General features: G+C 47.2%; 1 protein-coding gene across 2 annotated transcripts in view; it reads left to right on the top strand.

Moving 5' to 3' along the window:
- Window positions 1-19903, top strand: part of ATP2B3 (ATPase plasma membrane Ca2+ transporting 3) — a 78275-nt gene that overhangs the window by 42264 nt on the left and 16108 nt on the right. For both annotated transcript variants that reach the window (XM_064277743.1, XM_064277742.1), the window contains exons 17-20: window positions 12121-12334; window positions 13534-13745; window positions 14708-14815; window positions 18096-18278. In XM_064277743.1, the coding sequence (XP_064133813.1) occupies window positions 12121-12334; window positions 13534-13745; window positions 14708-14815; window positions 18096-18278 (717 nt within the window). The remainder of the gene's footprint in view (window positions 1-12120; window positions 12335-13533; window positions 13746-14707; window positions 14816-18095; window positions 18279-19903) is intronic.

Below are 19903 nucleotides of genomic sequence, written 5' to 3' on the forward strand. Positions count from 1 at the left end.
CTGAGAACCAGGTCATGAGAGCTTTTTTTTTTCCGCTGCATTTTTTTTTTTACTGCGATGAAATTCACATACCAAAAATGTCACCATTTTAGAGCGTATAATTCAGCAGCGGTTAGTATTCAGTGTTGTGCAAACACCACTGCTATCTAGTTCCAGATCACTGCCATCACCCCAAAAGCAGTCACCCCCCATTCTCCCTCACCCCAGCCCCCAGTAAACTCTAATCTCCTTTCTGACTCTATGCATTTGCCTATTCGCCATACATAAGTAAGACCATATAATGTTTTGTCTTTACTCCGGTATTCATCCATGTCATGGCCTATATCACCACTTCATTATTTTTTATGGCTGAATAATATTCCATTGTACATATTGCCACATCTCCTTTATCCAGTCATCTGTTGATGGGTGCTTGGATTGTTTCCACCTTTTGGCTCTTGTGAATAATCCTGCAATGAACGCTGGTGTGCAAGTATCTGCTTTGGTCCCTTCTCTCAAGTCTCTTGGGTCTATACCTCGGAGTGGAATTGCTGGGTCATGTAGGAATTCTATGTTCATCTTTTTGAGGAACCACCTCCCCATTTCTCTTCCATTAAAGTGTGTCAGGTTTTTTGTTTTGTTTTTTATTGTGCTTTAGGTGAAAGTTTACAGCTCAAGTTAACTTCTCGTACAAAAATTTTTATACATATTGTTATGGGACCCTAGTTGCAATCCTTGTAATGTGACAGCACACTCCCCCTTTCCACCCCGGGTTTCCCATGTCCATTCAACCAGCTCCTATCCCTTTCTGCCTTCTCATCCCGCCTCTGGACAGGAGCTGCTCATTCAGTCTCGTGTATCTACTTGAACTAAGAAGCACAGTCTTCACGAGTATTATTTTATGTTTTATAGTCCAGTCTAATCTTTGTCTGAAGAGTTGGCTTCGGGAATGGTTCTACTTCTGAGTTAACAGAGAGTCCAGGGACCATGTCCTCAGGTGTTCCTCCAGTCCCAGTCAAACCATTAAGTCTGGTCTTTTCACGTGAATTTGAGTTCTGCACCACGCTTTTCTCCTGCTCTGCCGGGGACTCTCTGTTATGTTTCCCGTCAGGGCAGTCATTGGTGGTATCGGGCACCATCTAGCTCTTCTGGTCTCATGCTGATGGAGTCTCTGGTTTATGTGGTCCTTTCTGTCTCTTGGGCCCATAATTACCTTGTGTCCTTGGTGTTCTTCATTCTCATTTGATCCAGGTGGGTTAAGACCAATTCATGCATCTTAGATGGCTGCTTGCTAGCACTTAAGGCCCCAGACGCCACTCTCCAAAGTGGGATACGGGACATTTTCTTAATGAACTTTGTTATGCCAATTGACCTAAATGTTCCCCGAAACCATGGTTCCCAGACCCCTGCCGCTGCTACTCTGTTCCTCGAAGTGTTTCGTTGTGTTCAGGAAACATCTTAGCTTTCAGTTTAGTCCAGTTGTGCTGGCTTCCCCTGTATTGTGTGCTGTCTTTCCCTTCACTTAAGATAATTCTTATCTACTATCTAGTTAGTGAATTCTCGTCTTCCTCCCTCCCTACACTCGTAACCATGAAAGAATATTTTCTTCTATGTTTAAACCTTTTCTTGAGTTCTTATATTAGTGGTCTCATACAATATTTGTCCTTTTGCAACGGACTAATTTCACTCAGCGTAATGCCTTCCAGATTGCTCCATGTTATGAAATGTTTCTCAGATTCATCACTGTTCTTTATCGATGCGTAGTATTCCATTGTGTGTATGTACCAAAATTTGTTTATCCATTCGCCCGTTGATGGACACCTTGGTTGTTTTCATCTTTTTGCTGTTGTGAACATGCTGCAATGAGCATGGGTGTGCATATATCTATTCGTGTTAGGGCTTTTATTTCTCTAGGATATATGCCAAGGAGTGAGATCACTGGATCTTATGTTAGTTCTATTTCTAGCTTTTTAACGAAGTGCCAAATCCATTTCCAAACTGGTTATATCATTTTACATTCTCAGCAGCAGTGTATCCCCCACGTGTCTGTCAGTTTGTCATAATCTGGGGGCTTGTGTGTTGCTGTGGTGCTGGAAGCTATGCCACCGGTATTCAGATACCGGCAGGGTCACCCATGGAGGACAGGTTTCAGCTGAGCTTCCAGACTAAGACAGACTAGGAAGAAGGACCCGGCAGTCTACTTCTGAAAAGCATTGGCCAGTGAAAACCTTATGAATAGCAGCGGAACATTGTCTGATACAGTGCTGGAAGATGAGCCCCCCAGGTTGGAAGGCACTCAAAAGATGACTGGGGAAGAGCTGCCTCCTCAAAGTAGAGTCGACCTTAATGACGTGGTTGGAGTAAAGCTTTCGGGACCTTCATTTCCTGATGCGGCACGACTCAAAATGAGAAGAAACAGCTGCCAACGTCCAGTAATAATCAGAATGTGGAATGTAGAAAGTATGAATCTAGGAAAATTGGAAATCTTTGAAAATGAAATGGAACGTATAAACATCGATATCCTAGGCATTAGTGAGCTGAAATGAACTGGTTTTGGCCATTTTGAATCGGACAATCATATAGTCTACTATGCTGGGAATGAGAACTTGAAGAGGAATGGTGTTGCATTCATCATCAAAAAGAACATTTCATGATCTATCCTGAAGAACAATGCTGTCAGTGATAGGATAATATCCATACACCTACAAGGAAGACCAGTTAATGCAACTATTACTCAAATTTGCACACCAACCACTAAGGCCAAAGATAAAGAAATAGAAGATTTTTATCAGCTGCTGCAGTCTGAAATTAATCAAACATGCTATCAAGATGCGTTGATACTTACTGGTGATTGAAATGTGAAAATTGGAAACGAAGAAGAAGGATCGGTAGTTGGAAAATACGGCCTTGGTGACAGAAACAATGCCAGAGATCGAGTGATAGAATTTTGCAAGACCAACGACTTCTTCATTGCAAATGCCTCCTTTTATCAATATAAACAGCGACTATACACACGGACCTCACCAGATGGAACACACAGAAATCAAACTAACTACATCTGTGGAAAGAGATGATGGAAAAGCTCAATACCATCAGTCAGCACAAGGCCGGGGGCCGACTGTGGAACAGACCGTCAATTGCTCGTATGCAAGTTCAAGCTGAAACTGAAGAAAATCAGAGCAAGTCCACGAGAGCCAAAATATGACCTTGAGTATATCCCACCTGAAATTAGAGACCATCTGAAGAATAGATTTGATGTATTGAACAGTGGTGACCGAAGACCAGGCAAGTTCTGGAATGACATCAAGGACATTATCACATGAAGAAAGCAAGAGATGATTGAAAAGACAGGAAAAAAAAAAGACAAAATGGATGTCAGAGGAGACGCCGAAACTTGCTAACGAAAGTCGAGTGGCTAAAGCAAAAGGAAGAAATGATGAAGGAAAAGAGCTGAACAGAAGATTTCAAAGGGCCTCTCCAGAAGACAAAGTAAAGTATTATAATGACATGTGCAAAGAGCTGGAGATGGAAAACCAAAAGGGAAGAACACGCTCGGCCTTTCTCAAGCTGAAAGAACTGAAGAAAAAATTCAAGCCTCGAGTTGCAATAGTGAAGGATTCTATGGAGAAAATATTAAACGACACAGGAAGCATCAAAAGAAGATGGAAGGAATACACAGAGTCGTTAGACCAAAAAGAGTTAGTCGATGTTCAAACATTTCAAGAGGTAGCATATGATCAGGAACCGATGGTACTAAAGGAAGAAGTCCAAGCTGCTCTGAAGGCATTGGCGAAAAACAAGGCTCCAGGAATTGACGGAGTATCAATTGAGATGTTTCAACAAACAGATGCAGCACTGGAGGTGCTCACTCGTCTATGCCAAGAAATATGGAAGACAGCTTCCTGGCCAGCTGACTGGAAGAGATCCATATTTATGCCTATTCCCAAGAAAGGTGATCCAACCGAATGTGGAAGTTATAAAACAATATCTTTAATATCACACGCAAGCAAAATTTTGCTGAAGAAACGGCTGCAGCAGTATATCGACAGGAGACTGCCAGAAATTCAGGCCGGTTTCAGAATAGGATGTGGAACCAGGGATATCATTGCTGATGTCATATGGATCCTGGCTGAAAGCAGAGAATACCAGAAGGATGGTTACCTGTGTTTTATTGATTATGCAAAGGCATTCGACTGTGTGGATCGTAACAAATTAGGAATAACATTGCGAAGAATGGGAATTCCAGAACACTTACTTGTGCTCATGGGGAAACTTTACATAGACCAAGAGGCAGTTGTTCGGACAGAACAAGGGGATACTGATTGGCTTAAAGTCAGGAAAAGTGTGCGTCAAGGTTGTATCCTTTCGCCATACCTATTCAATCTGTATGCTGAGCAAATAATCCGAGAAGTTGGACTATATGAAGAAGAATGGGGAATCCATCTTGGAGGAAGATTCATTAACAACCTGCATTATGCAGATGACACAACCTTGCTTGCTGAAAGTGAAGAGGACTTGAAGCACTTGCTGATGAAGATCAGAGACCACAGCCTTCAGTATGGATTGCATCTCAACATAAAGAAAACAAAAATCCTCACAACTGGACCAGTGATCAACATCATGATAAACAGAGAAAAGGCTGAAGTTGTCAAGGATTTCATTTTACTTGGATCCACAATCAACAGCCCTGGAAGCAGCAGTCAAGAAATCAAAAGACGCGTTAAAAAAAAAACCCCATGCTGTCGAGTTGATTCCGACTCATAGCGATCCTATGGGACAGAGTAGAACTGCCCCATAGAGTTTCCAAGGAGCGCCTGGGGGATTTGAACTGCCGACCCTTTGGATGGCAGCTGTAGCACATAACCACCACCAGGGTTTCCCAAAAGACGCGTTGCATTGGGTAAATCTGCTGCAAAGGACCTCTTTAAAGTGTTGAACAGCAAAGATGTCACCTTAAAGACTAAGGTGCGCCTGTCCCAAGCCATGGTATTTTTAATCACATCATATGCATGTGAAAGCTGGACAATGAGTAAGGAAGACCAAAGAAGAATTGACACCTTTGAATTGTGCTGTTGGCGAAGAATATTGAATATTACCACGGACTGCCAAAAGAACGAATAAATCTGTCTTGGAAGAAGTGCAACCAGAATGCTCCTTAGAAGCAAGGATGGTGAGACTGTGTCTTACATACTTTAGACATGTTGTCAGGAGGGATCAGTCCCTGGAGAAGGACATCATACAGAGTCAGCGGGAAAGAGGAAGAGCCTCAATGAGGTGGGTTGACACAGTTGCTGCAACAATGAGCTTGAGCATAACAACAATTGTAAGGATGGCGCAGGACCGGTCAGTGTTTCGTTCTGTTCTGCATGGGGTCGCTATGAGTCGAAACTGACTCAACGGCACCTAACAACAACAAACAACAGCAGCAGTGTATAAGTGTTCCAGTCTCTCCACAACCTCTCCAACATTTATTATTATTATTTTTTTTTTGGATTAATGCCAGCCTTGTTGGAGCAAGATGGAATCTCGCTGTAGTGTTGATTTGCATTTCTCTAATGGCTTTTGATCCTGAGCGTTTCCTCATGTATCTGGTAGCCACCTGAATGTATTCCTTGGTGAAGTGCCTGTTCATATCCTTTGCTCATTTTTTAATTGTGTTATTTGTCTTTTTGTACTTGAGTTTTTGCAGTATCATGTAGATTTTAGAGATCGGGCGCTGATTGGAAATGTCAGCTAAAAACTTTTTCCCAGTCTGTAGGTAGTCTTTTTACTCTTTTGGTGAAGTCTTTGGATGAGCATAGGTGTTTGATTTTTAGGAGCTCCCAGTTATCTAGGTTCTCTTCTACATTGTTAGTAATGTTTCGTATACTGTTTACGCCATGTATTAGGGCTCCTCGTGTTGTCCCTATTTTTTCTTCCACGATCTTTATCGTTTTAGATTTTATGTTTAGGTTTTTGATCCATTTTGAGTTAGTTTTTGTGCATGGTGTGAGGTATGGGTCTTGTTTCATTTTTTTTTGCAGATGGATATCCAGTTATGCCAGCACCATCTGTTAAAGATACTGTCTTTTCCTCATTTAACAGACTTTGGGCCTTTGTCAAGTATCAACTGCTCATATGTGGATGGATTTATGTCTGGATTCTCAATTCTGTTCCCTTGGTCTATGTATCTGTTGTTGTACAAGTACCAGTACTGTGGCGGTATAATAGGCTCTAAAATCAGGTAGAGTAAGGCCTCCCACTTTGTTCTTCTTTTTCAGTAATGCGTTATTTATCCAGGGCCTCTTTCCCTTCCATATGAAGTTGGTGATTTGTTTCTCCATCTCATTAAAGAATGTCGTCGGAATTTGGATCAGAATTGCATTAAATGTATAGATCACTTTTGGTAGAATAGACATTTTTTTAATGTTAAGTCTTCCTGTCCAGGAGCAAGGTATGTTTTTCCACTTATGTAGGTCTCATTTGGTTTCTTGCAGAAGTGTATCGTAGTTTTCTTTGTATAAGTCTTTTACATCTCTGTTAAGATTTACTCCTAAGTATTTTATACTCTTCGGGGCTACTGTAAATGGCATCGATTTGGTGATTTCCTCTTCGATGTTCTTTTTGTTGGTGTAGAGGAATCCAAGTGATTTTTGTACGTTTATCTTGTTTCCTGAGACTCTGCCGAACTCTTCTGTTAGTTTCAGTAGTTTTCTGGAGAATTCCTTAGGGTTTTCTGTGTATAAGATCATGTCGTCTGCCAATAGAGATACTTTTACTTCCTCCTTGCCAATCTGGATGCCCTTTATTTCTTTTTCTAACCTAATTTCTCTGGCTAGGACCTTCAGCACAGTGTTGAGTAAGAGTGGTGATAAAGGCCATTCTTCCCTGGTTCCCGATCTCAAGGGGAATGCTTTCAGTCTCTCTCCATTTAGGATGATGTTGGCTGCTGGCTTTGTATAGATGCCCTTTATAATGTTTAGGAATTTCTCTTCTATTCCTATTTTGCTAAGAGTTTTTATCATGAATGGGTGTTGGACTTCATCAAATGCCTTTTTTGCGTCAGTTGATAAGATCATGTGATTCTTGTCTTTTGTTTTTTTTATGTGGTGGATTACATTGATTGTTTTTCTAATGTTGAACCATCCCTGCATACCTGGTATGAATCGTACTTGGTCGTGCTGAATTATTTTTTTTTTTGATGTGTTGTTGAATTCTATTGGCTAGAATTCTGTTGAGGATTTTCCAGTCTAAGTTCATGAGGGATATAGGTCTGTAATTTTCTTCTTTTGTGGTGTCTTTACCTGGTTTGGGTATCAGGGAGATGGTGGCTTCTAGAATCAGTTCGGGAGTATTCCATCCTTTTCTGTGTTCTGAAATACCTTTAGTAGTAGTGGAGTTAACTCTTTCCTGAAAGTTTGGTAGAATTCGCCAGTGAAGCTGTCAGGGCCAGGGCTTTTTTGTTGTTGTTGGGAGTTTTTAAATTTCCTCTTCAATCTCTTGTTACGGGTTTATTTAGTTGTTCTACCTCTGTTTGTGTCACTTTAGGTAGGTTAGTGTGTTTCTAGGAATTCATCCATTTCCTCTAGGTCTTCAAATTTGTTAGAGTACAATTTTTCGTGGTAATCTGATAAAAATTGAGTCTTTTAATCTCAGCTGGGTCTGTTATGATATTGTCCGTTTCATTTCTTATTCAGGTTATTTGCTTCCTCTCCCGTTTCTCTATTGTCATTTTGGCCAATGGCTTATTGATTTTGTTGATCTTTTCAAAGAACCAGCTTTTGGTCTTGTTAACTGTCAGTTGTTTTCCTGTTCTGTATTTCATTTAACTCTGCTCTAATTTTTATTATTTGCTTTCTTCTGGTGCCTGTGGGCTTCTTTTGCTGCTCTCTTTCTTTTTGTTCGAGATGTAGGGTTAATGTTTTGATTTTGGCCCTTTCTTCTGTGTCAGTTTGTTTTGCTAGCAGTTAATTTAGTTGCTGATCTACTTGATCCTTTCAAGGCTTATTTTTTTTTAATTGAAGTAAAATTTATATAACGGATGTTTCTCCATTTTAATCATCTTAAAGTGGAAAATTTAGTGACTTTTAGTGCATTGACCATGCTGTACAAGCGCCAAACTAAAGCCCCGGACTCGTTAGTGGTCAGTCCCCATTCCCCCCTTCCCCATCCCCAGCTTTCTGTCTCTGTGGCTTTGCCTGTTCTGGGCATTTCTTATAAAGGGAATCATAGAAAGTGTGGATTTTTGTGTCTGGATTCAAGGAGGGTGATTTTAACCAATAAATCAGAGGAGATGAGGAGAAGGAAGGTCAGGTTCAGAGTCCTTGCCTGTCCTTCTGTTAGTCCATCTGTCAGACTGTTTCCCAGTGTCGGGTAACTAACTGGGGTTTCTAACCTTCCGCTAACAGTTTGAACCTCACCACTTAGATTGCTAGCCCCAGGTGAGAGAAGACCCGAGATGGGGCACTGTTTTTTCTTTCTTTCTTATTATTGTTATTGTGAAATTAACATAAATTCACTGCCCCCTTCTTAGGCTGGTTCTCTAGAGAAGCAAAACTAGTGAAGCATATGTGTATGTATATAGAGAGAGAAAGCGAGAGAGAAATTTATCTCAAGGAAATGGCTCATGTGCTCGTAGAGGCCATGAAGTCCCAAGTCCATGGGTCAGGCATCAGGCTGAAGGCAGTTCCTGACTCACGTAGATGCAGGGGCTGACGAGCCGAAGATCAGCAGGTCAGATGGCAGGCTGCTGGCTCACAGGCTGCGGAGGCCAACAAATCCCAAGATTGACAGGCAATACAGCAGGCTCAAGTCCCAAGAACCAGAGGTCAGATGATGACGAAGAAGATGCAGAATCCAGAGCAAGTGAGTGAGCTTTGCCAGACTCCCATATATATATATATTGGATGCAAGCCATACCCTCAAGGAAACTCCCCTTACAACTGATTAGCTGATCACATCAGATCACGTCATGGAGGGTAACTACATCATTACATAACTGCCAGACTACATCATTACATAACTGACAAACCACTAAGAATCATGGCGCAGCCAAGTTTACACATAACTTTAACCATCACACCCCCTAAGCTTCTCATCTAACCTTTGGAGTTGCTATTGTCAATATGATCACATATAAAAATGATCACATATAGGTAATTCTTTAAAAGAGCATAACGCTCAAGGCAGACATTCTTTAAAGATGACTTCAGGGAATAGTTTTGGTTTAAGGTTTTAGGATTAAAGATTACCTCAGGGCAACAGTCTCAGGGGTCAGCCAGCCTCAGTAGCTCCAGGAAGTCTGGATTCAATGAGAATTTGAAATTCTATACCACATTTTCCCCCTTTTGATCAGAATTCTTTCATAGTAATGGTAGCTGGGCACCATCCATTTCTTCTGGCCTCATGGCAAAGGGGGCAGTTGTTCATGTAGGCAATTAGATATGCATTGCAGTTCCTCCTCTGATTCCTGACTCTTTCCTCCTCTGCTGCACCATAGAATAAAGGCCAATTGTTGCACCTTGGATGGGTGCTCACAAGCTTTTAAGACCCCAGGCACTACACAATGAACTAAGAGGTAGAACAGAAACACTAAAAACATTATTAGGCCAGTTGATTGGAATATTCCATGAAACCTTGACCCTAAACCTCCAAAGCAAGAAAACACATCCCATGAGGTGTTTGATTGTATATAACCAGCATCAACAGCTACTCTTTTTGTTGTTGCTGTAAAAATATATATAACACAATATTTGCTAATTCAGTCTTATCGGGTATACAACTTAGTGATATCAATCGTGTTGTGCAGCCACTACGCTTAAAAAACGCTTAATCGGTGCCAAGTTTCCCATCACCGTAAACAGAAACTCACTGCTACCCAAACAATGGTCCCCCTTTCCCCCTCCCTCCTGTCCCTGGGTAATCACTAATAACCGCTGTCTATAGCTTTGCCTGTTCTTGTCATTACATATAGATGAGATCATACAATATTTGTCCTTTTGTATCTGACTTCATTTAGCATAATGTTTTCAAAGGTCATCCATACTGTGGCACGTATCAGGGCTTCATTTCCCTTTAGGGCTGAATAGTATTCCATTGTATGTATGTACCACATTTTGTTTACCCACTCATCTCTTGATGGACATTTAGACAGTTTCCGTCTTTTGGTTATTGTGAATAGTGCTGTAATGACCATTGGCGTACATATGTTTGTTTGAGTCACTGCTTTTAAGTCCCTTGGGTGTGTGTGTATCTAGGAGTGGGATGGCTGGGTCATATGGTAGTCCTATTTTTTTTTTTTTTGAGGAATTGCCACACTGTTTTCCACAATGGCTGTACATTACCATTTTGCATTCCCACCTCCAATAGACAAGGGTTCCAATTTCCCCACATCCTCACCAACATTTGTTATTTTCCTTTTTTTTTTTAATTAATCTTAGCCATCCTAGTGGGAGTGAAGTGGTATCTCATTATGGTTTTGATTTGCATCTCTCTGATGGCTAAAGATGTTGAGCATCTTTTCATGTGTTTGTTGGCCATTCGAATATCCTCATTGGTGAAATGTCTATTCAAGTTCTTTGCCCATGTTTTGATTGGATTCTTTGTCTTTTGTTGCTGACTTGTACAAGTTTTATATATTTTTTGGCTATTAGACCCTTATCAGGTATATAGAAGACCCAGTGCCGTCGAGTCGATTCCGACCCATAGCAACATATAGCTCCTGAAATTTTTCTCCCAATCTGTATGTTGTCTTTTCACTTCTTTGATAAGGTCCTTTGATGAACGAAAGTATTTAATTTTTATGAGGCCCCATTTATCTATTTTGTCTTTTGCTGTTTGTGCTTTTGTTACCGTATCAGGTACTCTCTTGTTAAAAACTAGGCCCAACAGTCATGCCCCTATATTTTCTTCTAAGAATTTTATGGTTTTAGTTTTCACATTTAGGTCCTTGATCCATTTCAAATTGGTTTTTGTGTATGGTGTGAGGCACGGATCCTGACTCGTTCTTCTGCATGTGGAAATCCAATTTTCCCAGCACCACTTATTGAAAAGACTCTTCCTTCCCCATTGAATGGACTTAGCACCCTTGTCAAAAATCGGTTGACCATAGATGTGTGGGTTTATTTCTGGACTCTCAATTCCATTCCATTGGTCTATGTGTCTATTATTACACCAGTATCAAGCTGTCTTGATTACTGTGGTTGTATAGTATGTTTTGAAATGAGTAAGTGTGAGTCCTCCTACTTCGTTCTTCTTCAAAATCATTTTAGCTATTCAGGGCCTCTTGCCAATCTATATAAAAGTGAGGATTGGATTTTCCATAACTATAAAGAAAGCTGTTGGAATTTTGATTGAGATTGTGTTGAATCTATAGATCACTTTGGGCAGTACTGATATCTTAACAATATTAAGCCTTCCAATCCATGAACATGAAATGTCTTCTCATCTGTTTAAGGCTTCTTTAATCTCTTTCAGCAGTGCTTTATGATTTTCATTGTATAAGTCTTTTACATCCCTGGTTAAATTTATCCCTAAGTATTTTATTCTCTTAGATGTTATTGTAAATGGAATTGTTTTCTTAATTTCCTTTTCAGATTTCTCATAGCTGGTGTATAGAAACCCAACTGATTTTTCTGTGTTGAGCTTGTACCTTGCAACTTTGATAAATCCCTCTATTAGCTCTAGAAGCTTTCTTGTGGACTCTTTGGGATTTTTTATATACAGGATTGTGTGAGAGGGATCACATTTAAAGGCAGGAATCTGAAAGCCCAGAGAAAGAGCCCTGTGGCACAAATCGTTAAGCACATGACTACTAGCCGAAGGGTTGGCAGTTTGAACCCACTCAAAGGTGCCTCAGAAGACGGGCAATCTGCTTCTGAAATGTCACAGCCTTGAAAACTATATGGAGCAGTTCTACTCTGCATACACGGGGACTGCATGAGTCGGAATTGACTCAATGGCAACTAACAACAACCACCACCTAAAGAAAGATGGAGAAGGTCATGTTTTAATGTGAACTTCAGATTTGTTGCACTTATTACAGTTTTGTGTTAATGCAAAACTAGTGAGGTTGACCACAAACTGAGTTTCTCCCCAGGAGTCCAGGGGGCTGTTGGGCACCAGGCTGGCCCCACGGGAGGGGTAACTGCTTCATCTCCACAGGACTCTCCTCTCAAAGCCGTGCAGATGTTGTGGGTGAACTTGATCATGGACACATTTGCCTCTCTGGCCCTGGCAACGGAGCCACCCACTGAGTCATTGCTCCTGCGGAAGCCATACGGCCGGGACAAGCCCCTGATCTCACGCACCATGATGAAGAACATCCTGGGCCATGCAGTCTACCAGCTCACCATCATCTTCACCCTGCTCTTTGTCGGTAGGCACCCAGGGCCCAGTGGCTCCATGTTTGTCTGCTATTCTGTAGAGCCGCCAGCATGTTTCATCAGCCACCCAGACCTAGATCCTGCAGGCAGGCAGCGGTAGTCCCAGTCCACCCATCGTTCAGCCATCCACCCAGTTACCCCATGGCTGTTTCTTTAGCTGACTCTGAGCAGGGTGCTCTGTTGGAAGTTGTGGGAGGAGGGAGAGACAAGAGGGAGGACGAGCAGGAGAGGAAGGGGAAGAGGGAAACAGGAGGGGGGAAGGAGGGAGAGAGGCAGGGGAGGAGGGAGAAAGGAGGGAAAGGGGAGGAGGAGGAACAGGAGGGGGAGGAGGGAGAGAGGAGGGAAAGTAGTAGGAGAGGAAGGGGGAGGAAGAGGGAGATAGGGAACAGGGAGGGGAAAGAGGAGGAGAGAGAGAAGAAGGGGGAGAAAGAGGGAGAGGGGAGAGAGAGTGGGAGAGGAAGGAAAGGGAAGAGGAGGAGGGAGACGCTGAAGAGGAGGGACAGGGAGAGAAGGGGGAAGAGGGTCGTGATGGTGATTGCAGCATCTGTTCAGGGTTGAGGCGAGAGGGGTTGGGCCATCAGAGCAAAGAAGAGAGCCTGAAGCAAGGCCTGGGGGTGGCCACAGTGTCCGGAAGAAGGAAGGGAGGCAAGGGCATCAGAGGGCCTGTGGACTGACCACCCCAGCTGCCAGGAGAACACCCACAATCCAAGCCATCACCTCCCTCCCTCCTGACACTGATTTCTTGGGAGCAGAAGCCTTCAATCACTGTCCTTTGGGCTGAGTCCTAGGAGCAGGGCAGAGGAGGGGTTGGGCCCACCCCGCACTCTGCGCCTACTCTGTAGCCACCCCCATATCAACCCAGTGCACAAGTGGGCAGAGATCTTGAGATGCACAGTACGTCTGAGGAAAACAAGCATTGGTTAAGAACGTTCCCTCAGCATCTTCATTCTTACCTCAGAGTTACAGTGCCAGCCCCCCTTGGTCCAGCCCCCATTCCCAGCTTGTTTTTCTCATGAGGCATGGGCTGAGATGGCCATGAGGGGGCATAACGATCCCCTGCACTCCACTGGGTCGGGGGCACCCTATGGCGTGGAGGCTGTGCACGGAACCCCTGACGCGGACCCCCGGTGCTGCCCGGGCGACGTTGGCTGCTCAAGGCCTCTCCTCTCTCACGCACCTTGCTGGCTTTCAGGGGAGCTCTTCTTTGACATCGACAGCGGGAGGAATGCACCCCTGCACTCGCCGCCTTCTGAGCACTACACCATCATTTTCAACACCTTCGTCATGATGCAGCTCTTCAATGAGATCAATGCCCGCAAGATCCACGGGGAGAGGAACGTCTTCGACGGCATCTTCAGCAACCCCATCTTCTGCACCATTGTCTTGGGCACCTTTGGAATCCAGGTAGGAGGGCAGCTCCAGGCCAGGCCTCCCCACCCACCCCACACCCAGCAGCAGAGGTGGGCACGGAGGAGTAGAGCAGTGGGTTCCTGATCCTAGCTTCCCTGTCTCCATTCACAGAACCGGTTCCCCCCTCCTGATTTTCCAGCGCCTGTTGGCACTTCATGCAACCCCCCTGCCCTCTCTGCTTCACCTTTGAAGCACCCCTTGACTTGCCCTGGTTGACCTGTTGGGTTCGAGAGGGGTGTAGTGATCAGCAATCAGAATGGACTCTTCTCACAGATTCCGAAATTGACCTTGCCCAGCTCCCTTCAGCTCTGCTGTTCCCATTTCTAGCACTTGACTCCTTGGCATGAAAAAGGCATGAGGCCAGTGTAATTCCAGAAGGTTCTTTAGGAGATGGCTTCTGCCCCAGTGCTGAACACTGATCTCTGCAAGGGCACCATAATTCCAGAAGGCTCTTTAGAAGATGCCCTCTTCCCCCAGTGTTGACATGCTGGCCTTCAGGAGGAAGATAAGACAAGGGTTGTCATCGGGGTCCCTGAGTCAGTGGAGGTGGGGTCAGCCAAGTGAGGATGCAGTCTGGTCAGCATCCTGGGCCTTGTTGTCAGCCCATCTGTGAAGTCTTCTTTAGGCACTTCTGAGGAAGAAATGAAGGGAAGGGGCTCAGAGAAAGGAAAGCCAGGCCCACTTCCAGGCCTAGGACAGGAGTGGGATGGCTGGACTTTCAGGGGGCTGGGCTGCCTCCAAAGGCAAGGTGGGCCCTGAGAGCTAGAGGAAGGGGATGAGGCGGCCCTACTAGAAGAGAGCTCAGGCATGGGCCAGCACAGAGACTGCTTGGCATGGGGCAGGTAGTGTGCTTGAGGTGGGCCAAGGGAGCTTCAGGCCTGCAGGACAAGCCCTACACCTGCCCACCCATCTGGAGCCTGCTGCTGGACCCGCTTCTGCCCATCCTTGTTCTGCAGATTGTCATCGTTCAGTTTGGTGGGAAACCCTTCAGCTGCTCCCCCCTGTCCACGGAACAGTGGCTCTGGTGCCTGTTTGTTGGTTTTGGGGAGCTGGTCTGGGGACAGGTGAGTATCTGCCTTGATGGTTTTCTCAGCCCTACTCTGTTCCTCAGACAGCATCAGTGACGGGTATGGAGCATAGGGTCATGGGACACCCAGGGCCTCCAGCCCTGCCCCTGGGAAAGGAAAGCACATGGGCATGTGCCGTGCAGCTCAGGTGGGTGGCCTTGTAGGCCTTTGACATACCACGACCAGGTTAATGCCACATGCAACAGCATCAGCAGAGGGAATGCAAAGGACCATGGCAGGGATGTCACAGAGCCCAGGAAAACCACTTGCTGCCCCTCTTTCCATGATAAACCAAAAAACCAAACCTGTTGCTATCAAGTCAATTCTGACTCATAGTGACCCTATAGGACAGAGTAGAACTGCCCCATAGTTTCCAAGGAGCAGCTGGTGGATTCGAACTGCTGACCTTTTGGTTAGCAGCCAAATGCTTAACCACTGTGCCACCAGGGCTCTACCTCCCCATGATAGGAGCAGAAAATTGCCCCTTAAAGCTGAGTGACTTGGGAAATCCCCAAATGTTTGAAATTAAACAACACACTGCTAAATACTCCATGGCTCAAAGAGAAAGTCTCAAGGGAAATTAGGAAATTTTTTGAGCTGATGGAAAATGCAAGTACGATACATCAAGATCTGGGAGTACAGCTAAAGTCACACTTGGAGGTAAATTTATAGCCTTAAGTGATTATGTTAGGAAAGAATATACTGGTGGCTATAAATTTCCCAGAACACAATGGCTTAGCCAGGCCAGGCCATGTTCACACAAAAAGCTTCTGAAAGTATTTCTCTAGAGTTCTAAAACATTGGCATAGGAGGTTAAGTCCAGGATCCACTTTGCTCTGGGTGTCTTGATCTGTGAGTGTCCCCCTGAGCCAGCCACAGGGGCTACAAGGATGACCCACCTACTTCCTCCACCTCGTTTTCAAAAATTTTTTTCCCTCCGCCTCTGCCTCTCAGCCCCCGCAGCCAGAACTGGGACCTTGAGTCCCCTCACGCTACGCAAGCCAGACTCTAACTACAACCCCAGTTATACCAGCTGCCTCCCCTACCTTGTCAGGCTCCAGGCCACCAACCTTCCAGCCCTGCCCATCACAGCAGCCCCTCAGGCCTCTCCTCCTGCCTGTGGCAGCCCCAGCCCCCCAGTGTTGCACAAGCTGTAGCTGGCCTCACAGTAGGTCTCTGGGGGCCATCATTCAGTCCTTTGAGCTTTCTCCTTTTTCAAATCACAAAAATAAAACATGTTCAAGCCAACAAAAAGAATCAAATATAGGGACTAGAGTGACAGCCAGTGCTGCAGAGTCATCTCTTCTGGCCTACACAGACAGGCATGTGCATCGGAGCTGGATGAGATGCGGAAATCCGTTTTCCTCAGCCACTATCACACTGTGCATCTTGCTCCAGAACTCCAGTGTCCCTCCCCTTCCCTTTTTGTGGCTCTTCCCTAGTGTCCTTCCTAACAGCACTTCCCCATTTCCTGGTTCTCTCTTCCACTGTTGCAGAGCCACATGTCTCCCACGCCCTCTGTACCCAAGATGACACCCTGGCCCCTCTCTCCTGCATGTGCCCAGTCCCCTTTCCGTGCCTCCTCCCTGAGCCCTCCCACCCCAGCCCCCATCCTTCCCCAGGCCAGGTCACTGGCAAACCCCCTACTGCCTGCCTGCCAAGCCAAGGAGCACCCTCTCTTTGGCAGCCAGTGGCCGCTGCAGCGTCTTCCTGGGCGAGGGGGGTGGATCCCCTGGCCTCATGTGCTTCCCCATCTCTCTGCTCTGCTCCAGGGCTGGGGGTTCTGCTGGCCCCCAAAGGCAGTTGTCCCAGCCTGCTTCTCTCTCAGCACCTGACAACTTGGTGGCTCAGCAGTAGCCCAGCAGGCATTCTCTCCCACCCTCAAGCTTTGCCAGGGCTGGTCCCTTCTTGCCTCAAGGGCCACCAGCTCCCTGCCCCCTCTTTCTTCTCTGACCTCAAGCCTCAGCCCCGTCCTACCCCCTCATGCCTGGGCTGAGCCACCCTCACCTCGGGTCCCTGTCCTCAGGCTTCCAGATGCCAGGCTCGCTCCCAATGCCTTGCCTTTGCACGTACCCGTCTCTGTTCCCACTGCCCTGTTGATCTGGGAAGTTTGGACTCATCCTTTCCAGCCAGTTCAATGTCACCTCCTCTAAGAGGTGGCTCTGGGCTCTGCCACCAGCATAGGCACTTATCGCTACTCTACTAGCTCTCTGTTCATCTGGCTGTGGCAGCATCTTTCCCATCCATCCCTCTGTCCCCAGGGCGGGCTGTGAGCCTTACCACCTCGGGGCCAGAGTCTGGCCCAAGGGGCTCGGTGTTCACCACGATTTCTGGCGCAGTTTGCACCCAAGGGCAATGCCTCGATGTAGCAGGTACAGACTGGGCAGGTGAGAAGCACCTTACCAAGTCCTGGGCTTCTGGGTTCCACCCCAAGGGCCTCGAGTCTGGCAGCCACCAGAGAGCAGCCCAACCACCAAGTCCTCTCTCGACCGCACCCCCCAGCTCCTAGACTTCCGTTTGGCACCCAAGCTCAGCATCCCTTTCAAAGTGGAATTAAGTCAGACCCTCCACTCCACCCAGGCAGGTGCCCCTAGCCCCAGTCTGAACTGAGCACTGTTGGGTTTGCACTTGGGGGAACCCGAGTGCCCTCTAGGCCTTCATACCTGAGGATAGCGTGGGAGGTAAATGGGAAGACATGATGATACACAGAAAAGCCTGAGGGGTCGGGCCCTTGTGCTGAGGGGACCTGAGGAGAGGGAGGACGGCCTCAGGTACCTGGAATCCAGCCACAGGTGCAGAGGGCCCCACCCAGGCCTCAGCAGATCAGCTCATCACCCCATGGCCATCAGCCGACACCATGCCCAGTTCCTCCGGGCTGGCCTTGGTTTCCTGCCTTGACTTAAACATGAAAAAAACCCTCTAGAGGAAAAATGCCGGCATCTCCCTTTTTTTTTTTTCCTCCAGGGAGCATAATTTGGCACCAGGCAAACACAACCCAGGGTTCAACCTCAGGGCCCGACAGGGGTGTCCATCCCCAAGACTGACCTCAGCGATCAGGGCTTTGGGAAACGAGGGTCTGAGATGCCTGGAGGGGTGGGGACTGATGCCACCGGCAGCAGCCAGGTCAAAAGGAATCCTAGGAACATAAGCCGGAGGCTCATGGAGCTGGGTGGGGCTGAGAGCACAGGAAGTTCTGAGCCAGAAAGGACTAGATGCCAAGGGCCAAGGTCTGCACTAATGCCACCTCTGCTTCCTGCCGCACGGCTATGGTCCCCAGGTCATCGCCACCATCCCCACCAGCCAACTCAAGTGTCTGAAGGAGGCAGGGCATGGGCCTGGGAAGGATGAGATGACTGACGAGGAGCTGGCCGAGGGGGAGGAAGAGATTGACCACGCCGAGCGGGAGCTCCGTAGGGGCCAAATCCTTTGGTTCCGAGGCCTCAACCGGATCCAGACACAGGTAAGTCACCGATTCACTTGGCGACGTGACTTCTCAGCCTAGAGAGGGGAGACGGAGAGAGAGGAGCCGAGAAGAGGCAAGAGAGCCAGAGGACCCTTTGGTCTTGCTGCCACCATCACAAAAGCAGTTGCTATTTCCCCTTTTGCAAATCCCAGACAGGCCCACAGGTGGTGTGACGCTGAGATGCCCACTCCACCCCCTAGCCACCTCCCTCGCCCCAGGTGTAGGTGTCAGCTAGGGTGTGTGCTGGTGACTAGCTGGGCCTCAGAGGCTGTCCACATAGCTGCCAGCCTCACCCTATGTAGTGGGAACTGCTGAAGACCTGTGAACATGACACCCATTCGACTGGCCTTTGGTGGGCTCACCATTAATTGGGTTATACTGTGAATTCCATGGAAAGACTTCATTTGCAAAGTTTTTCCTTCCTGTTTAACCCAAAGCTCCAGATGTTAGGGCTGTTGGAGGCCAAGGCGGTCAGCCAAAGTCCTCTGTAGTGGGCAGGAGGTGCTCTGCCCTCTCTCTGCCCCAGCTCTCCCCTGCCAACTTTCTTTCCAGAGTATTCCACACTCACTTGCTCTCACAGTCACTCCGATCCCATTGCAGCTCATCTCTGTCCCCCAGGGCCCAGAAACAGTTCTTGCCAAGGTCCTCCAAGGCTTCCTTCCAGCTCCCGCCAGGCCCTGATGCTGCTTCCCACCCCGCCTTCCGTGCTTTCCCTGGGGGCTTCCCCGTCTCTGTGCCTGCCTCTCCTTGCCCCCGCCTTCAGCTCAGACCTATGGAAGGCCTGCCACTCCCCTTGCTGCCTCCTTGAAGAAGACCCCTTCTCCCATCCCCAGACGGCTGCTGGCAACCCTCACTCATCCCCTCGTCATCCTGCAAGGTCCCTGCCACTCGGCCAGGAGCGCTTCGGCCTCACTTGTCAATCAGCCCTCCAGCACCAGCTTCACACCTGCCCCCAGATGCCCCACAGGACTCACACTGCAGGGCCCCTAGCCCGCCCCCAGAGATTGGGACTGATTAGGTCAGTAAGGCAGCCCCCTGGGGTCCCTGGGGCTTCTCCAGGTGAGAGCGAGCCAGGGGCCAGGTCTGGCTCACCCACCATGGCATCCTTAGCATCTGCCCCTCCTGGCCAGGGAAGAATGTCTGAGCCCGTGAGTTTGAGCAGCAGTCATTCAGTCCTGGTGTGGATCGGACCCAGGCCCCAGGGGCAGGCTAGGGGTGCGGCACAGGGGTTCTTCTTGTTTCCGGCAGTGAAAAACCACATCACGTATTAGAAGGCAGTGCTCGCATCTCCCTTTCAGGCCCTCCTGGCCACTCAACTGTGTCTTCTACAAGACAGTGCCTGAGAGCCCTGCCCTGGCCCGCACGGCTCTGGTCTGTGGTGTCCCTGCTACTCAGAGCCCAGATTTGGCCCCTGCAGGGTAGGGAGGGCAGAGGGCAGTAGGATCTTTCCGCTCTGGTTGGCCTGTCTCACTCTTATTGATGGAGCCTAAGGCAGTGTCAGCTTTACCAGCAGCCCAGACAGCTGTCCTGGGGCAGGGGACACACTGGCCACCTGGGTCTCTTTGTCTTTTGTGGGCTCTAGGGCCTGCCACTGCAGCCTGACTGGTAGAACTGGGTCCCAT

The sequence above is a fragment of the Loxodonta africana genome, chromosome X (genome assembly GCF_030014295.1).
Source record: "Loxodonta africana isolate mLoxAfr1 chromosome X, mLoxAfr1.hap2, whole genome shotgun sequence".
In the NCBI taxonomy this organism is placed as follows: Eukaryota; Metazoa; Chordata; class Mammalia; order Proboscidea; family Elephantidae; genus Loxodonta; species Loxodonta africana.